The 21,888-nt window shown below is 41.5% G+C and overlaps 1 protein-coding gene across 3 annotated transcripts in view; it reads right to left on the minus strand.

Annotated features, from left to right (window-relative positions):
* The window catches only part of LOC132825463 (myosin phosphatase Rho-interacting protein-like), a 199,671-nt gene extending 179,047 nt beyond the window's left edge, over nt 1–20,624 (minus strand). For 2 of the 3 annotated variants that reach the window (XM_060840766.1, XM_060840765.1), the window contains exon 1: nt 20,008–20,624. In XM_060840766.1, the coding sequence (XP_060696749.1) occupies nt 20,008–20,130 (123 nt within the window). In that variant the 5' untranslated portion in view covers nt 20,131–20,624. The remainder of the gene's footprint in view (nt 1–20,007) is intronic. The other variant, XM_060840767.1, reaches the window with a different exon arrangement.
* Between the last annotated feature and the right edge of the window lie 1,264 nt (nt 20,625–21,888).

Raw genomic sequence — 21,888 nt, forward strand, 5'->3', positions numbered from 1 at the left:
GAAAAAGTTCAAGTGGTTAAAGATACAGAACAAGATATTCAAAACAACTTTCCCAGGGGACATGAAAAGGAGTTAAATCAGATCCTGTGGCATCAGGTTGATGTTAAGAAGCTTAGAAATAGAGTTTAATACAGCCAGGCAGTCTTTCAGGACTGAATGTGGAGGAGCCACGTGCTGGACTGTCAGACGTGACAGAAAATGGGGTCATGTCAGCAGCAAGTGAACAAACGCAATATTGCTCAGGAAAAGTAACTGTTCCCAAAACTGTTGGGAGAAGTAACACTGTCTATTAATCTCACAGAATTAAAGAAAGGAGCTAGTAAGAAAATCCATAACATTTTGTCTGTTAACAATTGTTTGACAAAATTGGCAACAAGTGTGCTTTTCACAAAACTGGATGCAAACAGTGGGCGCTAGCAAAGAGCTTTAGACCAAGTATCAAAATGCTAACTACTTTTATTGAACCAATTGGGCAGTATTGCTTACACCTTCGAACAGTTGAGACATTAACATCCTCTGCACCTGGGATTTTTAAAAACTCAATGTCTAGAATTCTGGATATGTTAAAAATACTACATAATATAGACCTTGCACTAAATAAGAAATGCCTATTCTCTAGAATGATGACCACATTTCGAGGATACCAAGAATCACACTGGATCCAAAGAAGATTACAGCCATCAGTGAATTTCCAGCAAAATGTGTGAATAATATACAATGCTTATCAGACACAGTGAATCAATGAGAAAGTTTATCGTTAATTTAATCAGACTCACTCAACTCAGAAACAGGCTTTGGAAAGAAGATAGTGATGGTATTGGAGTCAGGAACAGACTGTAACTTTTAAAAGGATCTCTCTCTGAGTGCATGCAGCATTTGTAAGAAGTTGATGGGAAAAATAGAAATAAATAAATATGACTTGACAGCTATTATAGAGCTGAAAATGTGTTGTTGGAAGAGCGCAACAGGTCAGGCAGCATCCAAGGAACAGGAGATTCGACGTTTCGGGCATAAGCCCTTCTTCAGGAATTCCTGAAGAAGGGCTTATGCCCGAAACGTCGATTCTCCTGCTCCTTGGATGCTGCCTGACCTGCTGCGCTTTTCCAGCAACACATTTTCAGCTCTGATCTCCAGCATCTGCAGACCTCACTTTCTCCTCGAAGCTATTGCAGGGTGAACAAGATTGGGAATTCGATAGAAACTCACTAGAAACTAGCTATATAAATACTGTGACTACAAGAGCAAGTCAGAGGCAAGGAATCCTGCAGCGAGTACCTCACTTCCTGAATTGCCAAAGCTTGTCCACCATCTAAAAGGCACAATCAGGAGTGTGACGGAATACACCCGACATGTCTGGATGAGTACAGCTTTAACAACACTAGAGAACATCGTCAAGGACACTGCATCAAAGATATCCACAAACATTTGCTCCCTCCATCCACACTCAGTAACAATATTGTGTACCGCCTATAAGATGCACTGCAGAAATTCAACAAGGCTCCTTAGACAGTTCCTTCCAAACCTATTGGGGTTGGATTTTAAAAATAATGAAGTCTTACTACCTGGAGTACCATGTGAGGTTTTGATGCCCATGTTTAAGAAAGGATGTACTGGCACTCTAAGCAATTCGAAAGAGATTCACTCAGCTGATTCCTGAGATGAAGACGTAGACTTACCAAAAACAGTTAGGACTTTATTCATGAGAGTTGGGGCAATTTTTTTGATAGATTCTGAGGCACTTAACTGAGTAGATACTGAGGAGATGTTTCAACTAGTGGGGGACTAGTAGTCTAACTCAGGGACATAATTACAGAATAAGGGTGTGAAAGAATTTCTTCTCCTAGAGGGGAGTGAATTTCTGCAGTTCTCCATCCTAGAGAGGTGGGGTGACTAGATCACTGGAAGTAGTTAAAGAGGTAGATTAGACTCATGAAATACTGAGGAGCTTTGGGCGAAGATGAGTTGGCATGGAAAAGAAGTTGAGGCCTGGGACATGTCAACCTTTTTCTTGCTAAATTTGTGGTACATATGTAAGAGGCTGAATGGCCTATTCCTGCTCCAATTCTGTATGCTCTCAAAGAGAAGTTACTTTATATTGATGCTAAAGAACATTAAAACCCAAGCTCATTCACAACTGCAATTGCAGACAAATCATCCACAGGACTATCAATCCTTATTCAGTGCACCTTGATGAAACACCAAAATCAGTCTATTTCAAATCAATAGCGTTGGCAGAAACTGTACAGAATTACTCAGCTATAAGTAAAGTTGCGTCTGCAGTCACATAGGCACGTGAAAGGTTCACAGACTACCTCAGGTGACTGAAATTTCAGGTCGCAAAAGACCACAAACTTTCAGTAACGTTACTGGGATTGAAAGAAATTCCAAATACCTCTGCACAGAAAGATTTAGGCTCAGGCTGATGAGCTACAACTTACTGAATAGTGTGTACTCCAGGCAAACTATAAGTAATTGTGGCAATAATTTCATAGATTCACCACTCTGACTAAAGAAGTTTCTCCTTATCTCCGTTCTAAAAGGTCTTTCCTCTGCTTCAAGGCTGTGCCTTTGAGTCCTAGTCTCTCCTACCAATGGAAACATCTTCCCAACATCTATTCTGTCTCGGCCATTCAATATCCTATATGTTTCAATTAGATCCCCCCTCATCCTTCTAAACTCCATCGAGTATAGATCCAGAGTCCTCAAATGTTCCTCATACGTTAAGCTTTTCATACCTGGGACCATACTTGTGAACCTCCTCTGAACATGCTCAAAGCTGCTCACAATACTCCAAATGTAGTCTGACCAGGGCCTTATAGAGCCTCAGAAGTATATCCCTGCTTTGATATTCAAGTCCTCTCAAAATAAGTGCATTATTGCATTTGCCTTCCTAACTATTGACTCAAACTGCAAGTTTACCTTGAGAGAATCCTGGATTAGGACTCCCAAGTCACTTTGCACTTCAGACTTCGGAATGTTCTCCCCATTTAGAAAATAGTCGATGCCTCTATTCTTCCTACCAAGGTGCATCACCTCACACTTCCCTACACTCCATCTGCCACTTCTTTGCCCACTCTCCTAACCTGTCCAAATATTTCTACATCTCCACACCTCTTCAATCCTTTACCAGTCTTTGTATTGTCAATGCCCTCAGTTCATTCATCAAGATCATTAATGTGAAAAGTGAAAAGCTGTAGTCCCAACACTGAGCAGTGTGGAATACCACTTGTCACCAGTTGCCATCCTGAGAAGGACCCTTTTATCCCCACTCTCTGCTTTCAGTCAGACAGCCAGGCTTCTATCCATGCTAGCACCTTTCCTCTAACACCATGGGCCCTTATCTTACTCAGTAGCCTCCTGACTGACACCTTGTCAATAGCCTTCTTGAAGTCCAGCTAGATAACATCAATTGGCTCTCCTTGGGCTAGCCTGCTAGTTACTTAGAGTCATGGAGTCATAGATTCATAGAGACAGACCCTTCGGTCCAACCCATCCATGCCAACCAAATATCCCAACCCAATCTAGTCCCACCTGCCAGTACCCAGCCCATATCCCTCCAAACCCTTCCTATTCATATATCCATCCAAATGCCTCTTAAATGTTGCAATTGTCCCGGCCTCCACCACATCCTCTGACAGCTCATTCCATACACGTACCACCCTCTGCGTGAAAAAGTTGCCCCTTAGGTCTCTTTTATATCTTTCCCCTCTCACCCTAAACCTATGCCCTCTGGTTCTGACTCCCCGACCCCAGAGAAAAGACTTCATCTATTTATTCTATCCATGCCCCTCATGATTTTGTAAACCTTTATAAAGTCACCCCTCAGCCTCCGATGCTCCAGGGAAAACAGCCCCAGCCTGTTCAGCCTCTTCCTATAGCTCAAATCCTCCAACCCTGGCAACATCCTTGTAAATCTTTTCTGAACCCTTTCAAGTTTCACATTGTCTTTCTGAGAGGAAGGAGACCAGAACTGCACACAATTTTCCAACAGTGGCCTAACCAATGTCCTGTACAGCCACAACATGACATCCAACCCCTGTACTCAATACTCTGACCAATAAAGGAAAACATACCAAACACCTTCTTCACTATCCTATCTACCTGCGACTCCACTTTCAAGGAGTTATGAACCTGCACTCCAAGGTCTCTTTTTTCAGTAACACCCCCTAGGACCTTACCATTAAGTGTATAAGTCCTGCTTTGACTTGCTTTCCCAAAATGCAGCACCTCACATTTACCTGAATTAAACTCCATCTTCAACTTCTCAGCCCATTGGCCCATCTGGTCCAGATCCTGTTGTAATTTGAGGTAACCCTCTTCGTGGTCCACTACATCCCAATTTTGGTGTCATCTGCAAACTTACTAACGATACCTCTTATGCTCGCATCCAAATCACTTATGTAAATGAAAAAAAGTAGAAGGCCCATCACCAATCCTTGTGGCACTCCACTGGTCACAGTCCTCCAGTCTGAAAAACAACCCTCCACCACCACCCTCTGTCTTCTACCTTTGAGCCAGTTCTGTATCCAAATGGCTAGTTCTCCCTGTATTCCGTGAGATCTAACCTTGCTGATTAGTCTCCCATGGGGAACCTTGTCGAATGCCTTACTGAAGTCCATATAGATCACATCTACCGCTCTGCCCTCATCAATCGTCTTTGTTACTTCTTCAAAAAACTCAATCAAGTTTGGGAGACATGATTTCCCACGCACAAAGCCATGCTGACTATCTCTAATCAGTCCTTGCCTTTCCAAATACATGATACAAATATCTCAGCAAGAGGCCCAGCAATCACTTCTCTAGTTTCCCACAGAGTTCTCAGGTACACCTGATCAGGTCCTGGGGATTTATCCATCTTTACCCATTTCTAGACATCCAGCACTTCCTTCCCTGTATTCTGGACATTTTGCAAGATGTCACCATCTATTTTCCTACAGTCTATATCTTCCATATCCTTTTCCACAGTAAATTCTGATGCAAAATATACATTTAGTATCTTCCCCATTTTCTGCGGCTTCACACAAAGGCCTCCTTGCTGATCTTTGAGCGGCCCTATTCTCTCCCTAGTTACCCTTTTGTCCTTAATATATTTGTAAAAACCCTTTGGATTCTCCTTAATTCTATTTGCCAAAGCTATCTCATGTCCCGTTTTTGCCCTCCTGATGTCCCTCTTAAGTACACTCCTACTTCCTTTACACTCTTCTAAGGATTCACTCGATCTATCCTGTCTTTACTTTACATATACTTCCTTCTTTTTCTTAACCAAACCCTCACTTTCTTTAGTCATCCAGCATTCCCTATATCTACCAGCCTTTCCTTTCACCCTGACAGGAATATACTTTCTCTGGATTCTTGTTCTCTCATTTTTGAAGGCTTCCCATTTTCCAGTCGTCCCTTTACCTGCGAACATCTGCCTCCAATCAGCGTTCTCCAATTTAGAACTTCAACTTTTAGATCTGGTCTATCCTTTTCCATCACTATTTTAAATCTAATAGAATTACGGTCGCTGGCCCCAAAGTGCTCCCCCACTGACACCGCAGTCACCTGCCCTGCCTTATTTCCCAAGAGTGGGTCAAGTTTTGCACCTTCTCTAGTAGGTACATGCACATACTGAATCAGAAAATTGTCTTGTAAATAAGAAATTCCTCTCCATCTAAACCTTTAACACTATGGCACTCCCAGTTCATGTTTGGAAAGGTAAAATCCCCTACCATAACCACCCTATTATTCTTACAGATAGCGGAGATCTCCTTACAAGTTTGTTTCTCAATTTCCCTCTGACCATTAGGGGGTCTATAATACAATCCCAATAAGGTGATCATCCCTTTCTTATTTCTCAGTTCCACCCAAATAACTTCAAGGAGAAAGTGAGGTCTGCAGATGCTGGAGATCAGAGCTGAAAACGTGTTGCTGGAAAATGCAGGTCAGGCAGCATCCAAGGAACAGGACATTCGACATTTCGGGCTGAAATGTCAAATCTCCTGCTCCTTGGATGCTGCCTGACCTGCTGCGCTTTTCCAGCAACACATTTTCAGCTCACCCAGATAACTTGCCTGGATGTATTCCTGGGAACATCCTCCCTCAGCACAGCTTCCTCAAAGAATTGTAGTAAGTTTGTCAGGCATGACCACCCCTTGATAAAACCATGCTGACTTTGCCTTATTTTACTTTACACTTGTAAGTATTCAGAAATCTCACCGTTCACGACAGATTCCAGAATCTTAACCACGAATGAGGTTAGGCTCATCAGTCTGTAATTTTCTGCCTTTTGCCTTTTACCGTTTTGAAACAAGGGTGTCATGTTAGTGATTTTCCAGTCCTCTGGAACCCTCTCTGATTCTAGCAAGTCCTGTAGGGTCACCACTATCGCCTCCACTATCTTTTCAGCTACCTCCCTCACAACTCTAGGGTTTAATCCATCTGGTCCAGGTTATTTATCCAAATTCAGGCTATTCAGTTTTTCTAGCACCTTACCCTTGGTGATGGCCACCATACTCAGCTCTGTCCCCTCAGTCTCTTGAATTCTTGGGATATTACTTTGTGTCTTCTACTGTGAAGACTGACGTGAAGTAATTATTCAATTCCTTAGCCATTTCCTTGTTCCCCACTATTATCTCTCCTTATTGATGCATGACCATAGAATGTGAAGAGAAATCCAACAAAAAGTCTATGACAGGGGGATATCTAGTTAACATGAAGAGGAGATCATGAACACAACAGTGTGGTGGCAGGCATCTCAAAAGACAAAAGATTACATTTTGTCATGCCAAAAGTGTAGCATTCACAACCAAGTGTCATTGCTTCCAATGCCAACTCTTTATCAACTTCTAATTAATTTAATTACCTCCTCTCTCACCCTGATTTGGGCAGTCTTTTCTTCCTTGTTAAGAAACAGGTGCAGGATGCTCATTTAGTATGGATCGTACTGATGTCAATCATAAGTTACATTCATGTGAATCTCATACCATGTATCTCCCCATATTTTTTCTGTGTTTGGTCTATACACTTTCCAGTAGTTTACTTCTAACTACATTGTCTTTGTAATCCTTAATGTCATTACTACCTCCTTTATCACCACCTCCTTACTCTGCAACAACTGAATTTCTTACATTGAAATTATGTGGAAATCCAGATGTCCTAATCTGGTTCATTTGAGTTCAATATTATGGTGAAAGCATACTGTATTGAATATAGTTGGAACTATTCTATAAGTCACAGCTTACAATAACTGCTATGGGGAAAATATACATTTTTTCAGGCTTGCAGAGAATAGAGAGTGCTCCTGAGCTAGTGGAGGTCTGATAGCTCCTTACAATCTTGTTCATAGCTCCAAACTATTCAGTTACCTTAGAACCAATCTCATAGTTGGCAGGCAGGTAGAAAACATCTGACATCGATGGATCAGTGGTCCATGGACTAGTTACCAGTCAATCAGCAACTTGTTACTGCTGAATTACCATTTGTTCGTCCCCACAGCTCCGGCTCATCCACTCCACTTCCTACCACTACCACCTGATCCAGCAGCTGTGTAAGCAGTCCCTACAATCAGTGTCAGTGATTTGCTTTCAAAAGTATACAAAATCCTTCAGTAATCCTTGTTTTTTTTTAAAGCAGTTGTTTTCTCATTTAAATCCACAATAAAAATACAGAAAAATAAAAGATAAAGTCTATCCACTCTTGAATCCTTTAACTGCCTCATCCCTGTATATCTTTGTATGGTTCTACAATCCCACAAACCTCCAGACTATCTGCACTCACCTTATTCTGGCCTCTTACACATATACAGTTTCATCTACTCCACTACTAGTGGCTATATCCTCAGGTGCCCTACAACCTACATCTCTCCAAGTGCTCCTCCTCTAAGACCATCTGTCCTAATACTGTTAAATGTTACTGATTTAATCTTGTTTACAATGCTACTGCGAAGCATCTCAAGTTTTATCATGTGACAGATATTATGTAAGTAAAGGTGTTCTTGAAACATGTAAAAGGCTGAATCGGGTATATTCTGGGAGTGTGTTTCCCCTGGCTGATCAGTCTAGAATTTGGGATTACAGCTTCAGAATAAAGATCATTTCAGACAAAGATTGAGATACATTTCTTCAGTGATAGGACTGTGAACCTTTAGAAATGTTTACCACACAAAACTGTGGATTCTTAGTTTTTGGGTAGTTGATCAATTCTCTGAATAAGGGAATCATGAGATGAAGGATAACACAGGAATATGGAGTTATGATAGAAGATCAGCTTGAACTTTACTAAATGGTAAAGCTAACTTGAATGGCCAAAGAGCCCAATCCTGCTTCTAATGTTCTTGTATGCAAGAGATTAAGTCTGCCTATGATTATAAACAAAATGTTTAATTTCTGAGACTTACAAGGGATATTCTACTTAGGTTAATCAAATCTTATGTCCTCTAGTTGTGAGAATGTATTGTCATATGCACAATATCAAAGTAAGAATGTTTAACAGAAAATGCTGACCATTAAGTCCTGGCTTACCTTCATCTATCAAGTAACACTATGTACTTTTTTTACTTTTAGTGACCATGTTCATGAAGCAGCAGATCTAGCTACACTTCGGAACATTAGAACAAGTGCACTTTTCCCCAGCTATCTCTCACAACTTTGGGCTTTGCAAACAACTATTTACTTTTTTTACAATGCACACGTTAGTGCTGAGTCAAATTAACAGGCTGTTTGCTGATCTTAACGACTGATGAGCTGAGCTCAAGAAACCTCAGGTAAGACCACACTGAAACTCTCCACATTACAGACTTCGCTGTTTAAGCAACATCTAGAAAATTATTAGCTTTGTCTTCAGTAAAGATACAATTCAAATTTTCATCTGATATGAAGCAGTTAATCATGAATCACCACCTCAGGATGGTTCTTTGTTTCTCATTGTTAGATTTCTTGAGCAGCCTGTTCAAGACCCTGTGAAGGGATGCCAAAGATTGTAATTTTTGCAACTGCAGTAGATCAGCAGCTAAACAGTGTTTTTTTTAAATGAGAGGGGAGGATACCAGACCAATCGCACTATCACTTGGGCCAAGAGGTCTATTGAAAATTATTAATTGGCTATGCAAGTCTCTTATGAACCCATGCAAACAAATTCAGGTTCTGAGCCATTCTAAGTTGAATGAGTTGGGTGCTGCTCTCAAAAGAGCCAGAGTATTTCCAACCCATCATGTGACATAATTGCTTAATTCAGGAACTGAACAAATAGCTTGAAAGACAAAAATGCTCAATCTGTTTCTTGCATAGAACATTGCTGCAAGATACAGAAAATTCCAATAAACAAGACATTAAACACCCTCTGGAATTAGCATCTTCCATTTTTTTAAAACAAACATTCCAATGCCGGGTGAAGGAAATAATCAACAAAGAACCCACTCCAAGATTTTCCGCAACTTGGACACAAGGATTTTTGTATAATCTGTAACAAGATATGACATTGAGTTAAACTCAGTGGACTAAATCAACAGAACAGTCATGTACTGAGGGTACAGATTTGAATTCAGATATAGCATTCATTGAGAACGCTTGCAAAATTAGTGATTTATTAAAAGTATCCCTGTAAACATTCACAACAGAACATGCTGCAGTAGTCCTATTCATTTGTGTTCAACATGAATTAGTTGCCAAGAAACTTTCATTTCGGTTGCAATAGCTGGTTTTATTGGCAGGCTCAGATTTCCAATTCCTAGATACTGAGAATTGTGAGATAGTGAAAGATCAAGCCATGAGCTTCCTGTTCAGTTAAGGCAGGAAAAAGCACAATCAAGAAAGATTGTGATCTGGCAAGCAAGCCAAATCTAAAGCAGCTTAGCCATCTCCTTCAATGAAGCAAACAGTTCCCAATAAGTGTCATGCACTTAATTCTTTTATGCTATAAGTAATTTACGAAAAAATGATGTCAGGTAAACGTTAATCAGCTTGTTAATTTATTGGTTGTAAATCAGCCTTGTTAAACTGGGATTCAATATACACCTCAGTAGATTGAAGCAATGTATGTTTGATCTGATTTCATTATTATGGTACCTTGTGACACTATTGCAGGACTAGATACTAGTCCATAAATTAAATGTCCAGTTAATAGAAATGGTATTTAAATATGAAAGAGATTAATGACACTGAACTAAGGTGAATAGCATATTTCAAACAAAATTAAAATATTAAAATATCACAAAAGCAGAGTGGAGTGTGACTGACAAAGGGGAATTCCATAATGAGTTTTCTGTATGCTGTGGATATGGATGCTCTGAACAAAGGCAAGTGCTTGGCTGATTGGCTGTCGCTACTTTGGCCCAAACCAATTTCTTGGGAGTTTCTGTTACAGGTAGTTTGCTGTCCCACTTCTTAGGGCAAGGATGCAGGATATCAGAGGAATGGAAACTTATATTCATAGTCTGCCTTAAATAACTCCAGAGTGCTCCAATCAACTAATTACTTAGAAGAGTAGCAATTTTTGCAAATCAGCAGCCATTTTGAACACAGCAAGATCTCAGAAATAGCAATGACATTAATGACCAGTTAGTAATTTTGTTTAGGGATACAGATTGGCCAAGCTTTTCTTCAGATAGTTCCCTGCAAACCTTTTTAGCTGGACAAAGTCAGAGGTCACACAACACCAGGTTAGAGTCCAACAAGTTTATTTCAAATCACAAGCCTTCACCGGATGAAGGAACAGTGCTCCAAAAGCTTGTTATTTCAAATAAATCTGTTGCACTGTAACCTGGTGTCATGTGACTTCTGACCCAAGTTCAACACCAGCACGTCAACATCACCTTTTACCTGAGCAGACAGAGTTTCTACTTATCGTCACATCAGAAATACTACACAACAAAAGGGAAGTATTCCATTAATGTTAGCCGAGTACATATCCCAGCATTGGAATAGCTTCTTGTCTCCTGTCAGGTGACTGCATCAAGTGACAGAATTCTACTTTCACTTGTATTTATAATTTGCATCATGATCTAAACAGGCTCTTTCATATGCCTTCTGCATTCAAGTGAAATGGTGTTACATTGGTTACACAATCATCCAATTCCATCTAGGATTGATTAAGAGACACAGTCAGGAGTCTACACCTGAGTGAGACAGAGACAGTATGGAGCAGGGCATTTGACTAACTTGGGAATTTGATGCATAGAGAGAAAGAGGTGCTGTATTTATTACACTTATCAGCAGTTGACTTAAAGTTGTAGGTGCATTGCTAAAATTCAGGGCTGGAAGTGAAATAACTAACATAGGTACCAATACTTCAATACCAATGGGAACAATGTTAAAACCGTAGCTAAGTTCTTTCAAACCATTCTTATCAGAAAAAAAATTAAAATGTTATGCCTTCCCTTTCCAAGTTGGAATATTTTATATTGTTATATTCTTTCATTAGCATATGCACTAACTTCTAAAATATGTTTAACAATACCAAAAATGTAACTTGCTAAATCTTGTTTTCCAAACCTTCCCACTTGGTTGTGTCTTCTCCTCACTCCCTCCCACCCGTGGTCCCTTCATTTCCTGGATTTGAATTGACATTCATGATCCAGATTCTATCTGAAGCTTTAATTCCGATGATGTGGAAGCCCGAGTCACAATGGTTCGGAAAAACTGAGGTTTGTACAATCCATAAATACATCTACTCACCGCCTCTATCTCCTGAACCCTCGCTGTGAACAAGGGCGTGGGAGAACAGCAGCGAGGCAGGAGCAGATTGAAGTGTTTTTTTTCAAAAAGTGGATTCTAAAATCCTTTGGATTGAACCTAGATCTCCAACAGACCTTGGTGGGTGTTTGGCAGCGGCAGCACATGTGTGAGCCAGGGGTGGGGTGGGAGGTTGCAACTACGAAGGTAGTGAGTGGGGACATCCTGCTACTTAAAGGCTGAAGCGGAAAAAAAGTCACAATTTGAAGTCTGGCAGAAGGAAACTGCACAACTTAGCTATCGGGGGGGGGGGGGAGAGTGCCAAAAGGTCACATAAGAAATGAGGTCAAAATGGATCTTGCAACACTCAACAAGAATACAGGCCCCATTAGCTTGGCAACATTAAAGCAAAATAATATTAAACAAGGACTTACTGTATTTTACTTTAGCTGTGTAAATTATTACTTAAATCCCTAACTAAATAAATGCATTTTATAGAGTGCGTCAGTACTAGAAAAAGGTTAATGGTATCGGTCAGAATTTTTAAGCGGTCGCAAGTTTATCTAACAAATATGCAAACACAGAGCTGTTCTATCTCCAGAATCTGGAGATAGTGAGAACTGAAGATGCTGGAGAATCAGAGGGGATAAAGAGTAGAGCTATAAAAGGCACAGCTCCAATCAACCCCACCATCCGGTTGCCATCCATTTCAACTGCCCCTCCCACTTCCCCGACAAAATATCCATCCTGGGCCTCCTCCACCGTCAACATAAGGCCACACACAAGTTGGAGGAAGAATATCTCATCTTCCACCTTGGGAATTTACATGCATATGGCCTTAACACAGATTTCACCAGCATTCAAATCTCCCCACCCCTCACCTCCTCTCAGGCCCAGCCCTCCCTCTCCACACAGCCTTCCTAGTCTGACCCTTCCTGTCCATCTACCTTCCCACCTATCCACCTCACCTTTCCCACTAACCAATCACAGCCACCTCCCACCTGTATCTATCTATCGCATCCCACCAACCTTTCCCCCAGCCCCACCCCTTTCCCTCGATTTATTTTGCAGCCCCCTTCCCATCACCCAGTCCTGATGAAAGGTACCGATGTGAAACATCAACTCCCCTTCCCCTCTGATGTTGCTTGACCTGCTATGCTTTTTCCAGCTCCACCCATCCTTGAAAAGGTATGTCCCACACAATGTGGGAACTCTAGGGTGCTTCTTGTGCCCTTAACAATCTTTTGTGCAGTAAGTGTCACCAGTTGCAGCAGTCTGAGCAGCAGCTGGCATCACTGCAGTGCACCAGTGAGGCTGAGAGCCACACGGATGCATGATTGTAAATGTGGCCAATCCATAGTTTAACAGAATGCAGACAGAGGGGGAAATGGTGATCACGAGACAATCAAGAGAGACTTGGCAGGTAGTACAGAAGCCCCTCATGTGCATCCTGCTTTCCAGTTCCGGATAGTCACAGGTCATGGTTTATTTGGAGCCAAGTCCATGAAACAGAAAGATTAGAAGAGCCATACAATTGGTGATTCGATAGGGGAGCAGATAGTATCATTCAATGGCCACAAACATAATTCCAAACATAACAACTGGTGCCAGGCTCAATGATATCATTGAGCAGCTGCAGAGCATCCAGAAAGAGAAGACTAAATGGTCCAAACCAGACCAACAACATAGGGAAAAAGCCGGATGTGGTCTTGCAATCAGAATTTGTGGTGCTAGGTAGAAAATTAAAGAAAGGATCCTCAAAAATAACCATCCCCAGATTACTCTCACTGCCATGCACAAATTAGCTCAAGGATAGGAGATAATCAAATTAATGGAAAGTTTGTGCAGAAGGGAGGGATTTGGATTCTTGGGATATTTCCAAAGTGCAAAAATAGGGCAATAATATTATAGTTTTAGATAGTTTTAGAGGAAAAGGAATGGAGGCAACAGAATTATTGAGGTGCATTCAAATGGAAGGATTAGCAGTGGTGATCATAATTCAGTTAATTTTAATATAAATTTGAAAACAGACAATGGTAGAACAGGAGTTATGAGTTCTAAATGGAGGAAAAGCCAATTTTCTGAAGCTGTGGAGTGATTTAACAAAAGTAGATGCAAAACTGCTATTGAAGGTAAACTGGTATCTAAACAGTGGGAAGCACTCAAGGCACAGATTCAAAGGGTTCACAGTAAATATGTTTCTACAAAGAAAAAAGGGTGTGTGGCCAAAATTAGAGTCCTTTGGATGTCAAGACGTTTACAGAGTAAGATAAATCAGAAATGGAAAGCTGATACCAACAACTCAATAATGCAGAAGAGCATAGAAAATAGAGTGATAAAACCAAATAAAATTAGGAAAGCAAAAAGAGAGCATGAAAAAATATTGGCAAGGAAAATAAAGTGAACCCTAACATGGTTTTATTAATATAATAAGAGTACAATGATAACTAAGTAATCAGATAATCCTACATTGGTAGACTAAGTGTAGAGGCAGAAGATGTTGGTGTGGAGCAGTGCAGAGTATTTACTGCGATAAACACTCTAAAACAAAAGACCCACAGGATCTAGGTGATTATAGCAAGCTAATTACAAAGCTATCTCAGTCACAGCAAACAAAAAGGGTTGGCTGGTTGCTTTGCAAATGAAAGGCTGTTTCCAGTGCAGTTCCTCAGGGCTCAGAACTAGGTCCTCTGGTTTTGTGTTATTTAGGTGCAAATGTAGGGGACATGATCAAAGAGTTTGAAGATTATGCAAAAATTGGCTGCGTGGTTCGGCATAAGAAGTATAGCTATAGACTACAGGAGGATCTGAATGGCTGGTTCGTTTGTCAGCTGATGCAGACATGATGGGCTAAGTGGCCTCTTTCTGTGCCAAAACCTTTCTTTGATAATATGATACTATGATTACATACTGAACTCACTTTCCTCAATGCACACAATCACTGCCATGCAATACTAAACACTAAGGACCAAATTTATGTTCTTAACATGACTATAAAATAATGGTTAATGAGACAGATGTTGAATAATCTAAATTGGTACATAAATTTTATAGGCATGGTTCCAATCCTGTCTTGTCAGACTAAACACCAATCTACACATATCCATTTTCATACTGATATAACATCAATTAGAGATTCAGTAAGGATTTGTGAAATTTGTAAATGATTCTGGTCTCCTTCCTATCAGAAAGATGTTGTGAAACTTGAAAGGGTTCACAGAAGATTTACAAGGATGTTGCCAGGGTTGGTGGATTTGAGCTATAAGGAGAGGCTGAACAGGCTGGGGCTATTTTCCCTGGAGCGTCGGCGGCTGAGGGGTGACCTTGTTGAGGTTTACAAAATTATGAGGGGCATGGATAGGGTAAATAAACAAAGTCTTTTCCCTGGGGTCAGGGAGTCCAGAACTAGAGGGCATAGGTTTAGGGTGAGAGGGGAAAGATATAAAAGAGATCTAAGGGGCAACTTTTTCATGCAGAGGGTGATACGTGTACGGAATGAGCTGTCAGAGGATGTGGTGGAAGCTGGTACAATTGCAACATTTAAGAGGCATTTGGATGGGTATTTCAATAGGAAGGGTTTGGAGAGACATCTGGTCAGGCAGCATCCAAGGAACAGGAAATTCAACGTTTCAGGCATGAGCCCTTCATCAGGATGCTGCCTGACCTGCTGCGCTTTTCCAGCAATACATTTTCAGCTCTGATACTCCAGCATCTGCAGACCTCACTTTCTCCTTGGAGAGACATCTGGTCGGCATGGACAGGTTGGAGCCAAGGGTCTGTTTCTATGCTGTGCATCTCTATGACTCTATGACCAGATATGATTTATGTGATAGAAGGACAAGAAGTTAAATGAGGAGGAAAAGGCTGGAGCAAAAGACTGTAGTTGATGTGGCATTGTTGAAATGGACCTTTAAAAAGCCATATGAGAAACTGGTTGAGAAAATTAAAGCCACGCTATAAAGATACGGCAAGAACAGAAATCATAAAAAGTGTGACCAGAGAGACACAGCATACATATGAATGCATCATAAAACAAGGTCAGTGTAGAGAAAAATGTTAGAAAGACAGAATTAAAGGTCCTTTATTTGAATGCTTGCACCATGTCTAACATGACAGAAAAATTCCTGGCACACCAGAATTAAATGGATATGTTAGAACAATCTTTGCAGAGATATGGCAGAACTTTATGGCCCTTCGCTGTCAAGTCTGGAAATGTGAGGGCCCAAACAACTCTTCAAGTGGCAGGTCACTCTGCTCGAATCTTGGCCAGGAAGAGGGAGTACCTTCCTCAAGTGACCCTTTCCCACATTATATCTCTCCAACCACAGCCCAAAGGTCAGCCCTGCAAGACCATTCCTCATTGCAGTCTCAAGACCTTCACCAAACATCTTTGTCCCCAGTTCCCAATGACCCTTCAAGGGATCGGGGGAGGGGAATAGCTGTCCCGAAAATTCTTCCTGTGGTGGCGATGGCTGAAAACTGAATTTTCCAGGGCATTGTCAGTGGCTCTGTTGATAAAAGATTAGATCGGTACAGTCGTGAAAACAATCTTGGTTTAGAAGGTCAAGGTGTAGAATCAGCCATTTTGGAATCCTTTTGTGAGATGACAGTATTGCTGGTAAGGGCACTATTAGATTAGATTAGATTACTTACAGTGTGGAAACAGGCCCTTCGGCCCAACAAGTCCACAATGACCCGCCGAAGCGCAACCCACCCATATCCCTACATTTACCCCTTACCTAACACTACAGGCAATTTAACATGACCAATTCACCTGACCCGCACATCTTTGGACTGTGGGAGGAAGCCGGAGCACCCGGAGGAAACCCACGCAGACACGGGGAGAACGTGCAAACTCCACAGTCAGTCGCCTGAGTCGGGAATTGAACCCGGGTCTCAGGTGCTGTGAGGCAGCAGTGCTAACCACTGTGCCACATTTGTTGCCCATCTCAAATTATCTTTGAACTGAGTGGCTTGTTTAACTATTTCAGAGATCAGTTAAGATTCAACCACCATACGGTAGGTTTGGAACCAAAGATAGGCCAATCCAAATAAGGATAGCAGAACTAATTGCCGTACGGCAGTGAACCAGGGGATTCCAACAGGCCTAATAGATAGCAGTGAGCATTATGAGAAAACTCATAAATATTCCTCTCCTTTACATCAATGCTAAATTGCACACAACCCAACCATAAATTTTCAACCAGTTGCATGTAGACTCCCTGATCCCCCAACAGCCGAACCACCTCCTGTCCCCATTCACCCTACCACCATCTCCTCACCCTCACCAATAGAGCAGGCCTCAAATTCTATCTATTAAGAACAGCCACTGGAGAATAGTAGTTCAGTATGAACCAACATTTCCAGCAAAATAGTGAAAATATTTTCAAAAACTGAAGTCAATACAAGTGACTACAAAACTATGATATCATTGTAGAAGACACAACAGTGTCACGAGCAGTTTAATTGAGTCAATGTCCACAAAAATAAAAGGTGAGGGTGGAGCTTGAATTTCATGGCAAGCAAGCATAATTAAACCCCCATCTTAAACTCATATACTCTCACATTCAAAAAATATGCAAAGGGGCTGACAATTGAAGAAGCTACGTAGTTGGTTAAAGCATAGACTAGGGAGCTAGGAAAGGCAAATCCGAGTTGTGCATTTATATGAATTTATAATGAGATGAGTTGATGCAGGAAATGTGTTTAGAGATAAAAGGATTTTAAATACATTATGCACTGCTCAAAGGGCCACTGCACACATTGTCTGCAGATGCTTCAAACTGAGCTGTTTTTTAAGCATTTTTGACATTTTTTATTAATTCACAGGATGTGGGCATTACTGGCTAGACCAGAATTTATTGTCCATAGGCAATTCCCTTAAAGGACATTGGTGAACCAGGTGGGTTTTTCCCAACAATCAACAATGGTTTCCTGATTATCATTAGATTCTTTTAATTCCAGATTTTTATTAAATGCAAATCCCACCATCTGCCATGGCAGGATTTGAACCCTGGTCTTCACAATGTTGACTGGCTTAATAGGTCTAGCAATAAGGCCATTGCCTTCCCCCAGCATTCTCCACTCACCTTTCACACTCAGCAACAAGATGGAGAGGAAGGAACTAAAACTACCTCAATCAGAACAGGAATCAAATCTACACTGTTAATATTATTCTGAATCAGATACAACCCATTTAGCTGACTGATCAAACTGGTCCCCATGTTATTGTAGTGTTATTACATCTATGATCCGTTGCCATGTCTTTTAGCTCCAGGCTAGATCTTCACTCATATAATAAACAAAATCTTTGCAACGGAGCCAATTTGTACTGTCATCCTTAACTCACGCATAAATCGCAGTCATGACATTTTTGAAAATATATTATTATATGAAATGTTTAGTGTGGGTGGAAAGATTTGTATTTGTTGCCTATTCCTAAATGCCCTTGAACAAAAAAGAAGAGTCTCCAGATTTTTATGGGTCTGAGGATAGATGCGATTCCCGGGATTTGAAACAGTTCTGACACTTGCTGTGATTGAAGATATTCGCCTGGAATTTTCTACAAGCTGCATTCTCCTTGGCAGACATGGTCCCCGAGGAACAGTCAAACAAGCCCCGAGTTTGAGAACTCCCATCGATATTGGGGCTGACCTGGGGGAGATTGCAGGGGCCGTCTCTCTCTCTCTCTCTCTCTCTCCCTCCTTACCCTGTCCGCACTCTTAATTAAAATCCACCCCCCCCACCCAACAAACAGTGTCGGCACAGGCCAAGTTACCATGACAGATTTTTCTTTGAAGAGCACTGGTGAACCAGATGGATTTTGTGACACTCAATGATGGTTTAATGGTGACCATTACTAAAACTAACGTTCAATTCCCAAGTTAGTTAATTGAATTTAAACCAGGGTTCCCACAGAATTAGCCTGGGCCTCTAGATCATCAGTCAAGTGTCATTATCACTCACCTATATCTCCTCATATTTTCTAGAAGTTGAATTGTAGTAAACTACTGGAAAGGCAATGGCAATTCAAAATGAAATGTATTACGAAAGTAATCACTGGATTTGTTGGGAATAGAGCCAAACTTCTATTCCTGCAGTATTTAACTTACTTGAACATTCAAAGCAAAACAATAATTCTGTCCAAGTTTTAAAAAAATCCAAGTGCTTTGAAGCTAAATAAAAACAGAAGTTCTGATTAAACTATCTGGAACAGAGGTTTCATCAAAACTGTCTCTCTTTTCATGTGATGAAGATCTTCTTCTGAAAAAAATGTATTACTGTTGCCTTTTATTTTGCAAAGAATCATCACAGTTCAGTTAGTTTCCACAGACTTGGCATAACGTGTCTTCACCTGCTGGTGTGCAAGATTTTTAATTTATTGCTCGACACTCAAAGACCGCCTGTGGATAAATCTCTAGACAGAATCAATTTACTTCACTCTGCAGAAGTTAAATGTGACCCTGACCTTGTGCAATTTCAATGATATAAATCATTCAAAATAAGTACAGGACTGAGATCTAATTATACAGATTACCCATCGCACTTTGAGGTCTGGGATTACACGAAGCAATTCCCACAATAAATAAAGCGATTATGTAAACACTGCATTATAGAGGCTTGTGACATCAAATTACACGGTCTCAGGGGACAATCCATTTAACTTTCCTCGTAGGAGGGAAAAAGAAAACTTTGGTCTTGCATCCGGTGTAGTCCCAAAGCCGTTGCTGTATTCCTGCATTTTAAAAGCAAGAGATTGAAAACGGCTCGGGAGTCTTGCAAACATTATTGTGCCAAGGGGTAGTCTCAACCAGATCATAATGAAGGGGAACGCAGCGATTACATAACTGCACTAAAACTGCAATCCCAATCTGAACTCATCTCGAGTCGGTCGAATGAGAGAAATTTCAAGGGTTAATTGTCTGACTGCTTGCGAGGGATGTCAATTTATTCAAATATTAAAGCGAATGGCCTGTGCACAAGTCAGCCTTGCAGCCTTACAAAATGTAAACACGGGCGCCGTTTGGTTTGTGACTAATAGTTATTTATATAAACGTCAAATTATCTCCCTGATCAAATAAACCCCAGACAGAAACTCAAGAGTCACAAAAGACAATCAGGACAGGGGTGAGCAATTGTGACCGAAATAAATTTGTCCTAAACCAGTTCGACATATTTACTTCAGAGCTGAAAATGTGTTACTTCAGAGTCTGCCTCTATACAGTAATTCTGTGAGCGTGTGTTGGTGTACAACAGTTTGAACGCACAGCGTCAAAACATATAAACTGAGGCAAAAACAAAAAGCAAACGTGGCCAGTCCGCTTACAAAAGGACAGGGAAGAGTTTGTCTCCAACTCACCTGGGTCAAATCCTGATCGGAGGATAGATGCGATTCCCGGGATTTGAAACAGTTCTGACACTTGCTGTGATTGAAGATATTCGCCTGGAATTTTCTACAAGCTGCATTCTCCTTGGCAGACATGGTCCCCGAGGAACACTCAAACAAGCCCCGAGTTTGAGAACTCCCATCGATATTGGGGCTGACCTGGGGGAGATTGCAGGGGCCGGCTCTCTCTCTCTCTCCCTCCTTAGCCCGTCCGCACTCTTAATTAAAATCCACCCCCCAACATACAGTGCAATCCTAGTCCCGAACCAAAAACGGCACTGGATCCATTCTTTCGCCCTCCCCTCCACACATACACAAACTTCCCAGAGGGGAAAAAAAACGTGGAAACACAATCCTGGAGCTAACGAGGATTCAACTCGTGTCACATAAGAGTGCAGCTGACAAAAGCAGCCTGGTGGAGTGTTTGGCCTTGTTCACGTACACACACACACACACACACACACACAGAGAGGCAGTGTGTCTCAGCTCCTGTGCCCCTGTGCTGAGATCTGCCACCACTGCACTCCTCACTCTGAGACTCCACTCTCACTCACAGACACAGGGGCAGCTCCGCAACGCCTGCGCGTTTCCACGTAGACGTCATCCCCGGGCCACCTTCCCCCTGGAGCAGTGCAGGGACAAGCTGCCGTGTGCAAGCCAGCTCTGCACTCACGCATCTTCAGACCGTGACCTGAATCCATTCAGAGTAACGATCAAAAATCAACAGTTGTATCTGTCCAATTACACGCCCCCCCCCGCCACCCCAAACAAGGGGGAACTGGACAGCTCCCCCTTTTTACCACACTCTCCACTTCACCTTCAGCATTAAGATATCTCAAGTTTACCTGTGAACTTTTTAGCGGGGAGTTGCAAAAATAAAGTTGGTCACCCTCTGTTTAAAAAAAACCTTTGACTCCAATCCGAATGTCTCTTGAACAGTTCCAGATTTTGCATCCATACTATGCCACCCAGGCAGTAATTCTAAACACTGATCACTTTTTAAACATGCTCCCTGAACATCGACCATCTCCTTGCCTTTTACCAATAAATATATCATGCAGTTGAGGTTTGACTTAAATCTAGGCCACAAATTAAACTTTCTGTTCTGGAGAATGTTATATTCTGACACGTCTTCTGGTTTGCCTCCCTACAAGGCTCCGAAAGCTATATTTCTAGTTTTTCTAACAGTGTGGAGAAAAAGAATAAGCCTTACTGTTGTGCCACGAAGAATAAAATGCTTAGTGAGCTAAATATTCCCATGGTCAGATCATCATTGCAAGGAGACTGAAATGGCATATTGAGATGATGTGGACAGCCAGGTGTAGTTGACTCCAAGGAAATTGCCTGGGAACGTCAACATATCCTGATACAAAGTTTCCCTACTTTTGGAAGCCTCCAAAAAAGCCTCTTAAATGTGAAAAATCTGGAAGGTCTGATTCACTTAAGCTACACAGTTTCCCAAGAAATATTATTGTTACACTAATTTCAGCATAAGTATTAAAATGAACCAATGACCCTCCTCAACAGCCCTCCTACTCAAAACCCAAGCCTCCAGATGAAAGAAGCTCCCATCTCTATGACAGGAGCTGACCCACCCCCCTTAAACGAGACACTTCTAACCCAACATGAATCAATCCCATCAGACCCAGCATTCCCCAGCTGAGGCCAGACCTAGCACCCTCAGCCCCATGACTGAACCCAATCCTCTCCTTGTTCAGATGACAATATTCACCCGCACCCCTGGATTTGACCCCACAACACACCCAATCCTGTCTGAGCTACCGTGGAACACAATCCAGCCCTTGGTTGTATCTTCCCACTTGTTTATTACTTTTGGACAACACTGAATAATGT

The sequence above is a fragment of the Hemiscyllium ocellatum genome, chromosome 20, assembly GCF_020745735.1.
Source record: "Hemiscyllium ocellatum isolate sHemOce1 chromosome 20, sHemOce1.pat.X.cur, whole genome shotgun sequence".
Taxonomy (NCBI): Eukaryota; Metazoa; Chordata; class Chondrichthyes; order Orectolobiformes; family Hemiscylliidae; genus Hemiscyllium; species Hemiscyllium ocellatum.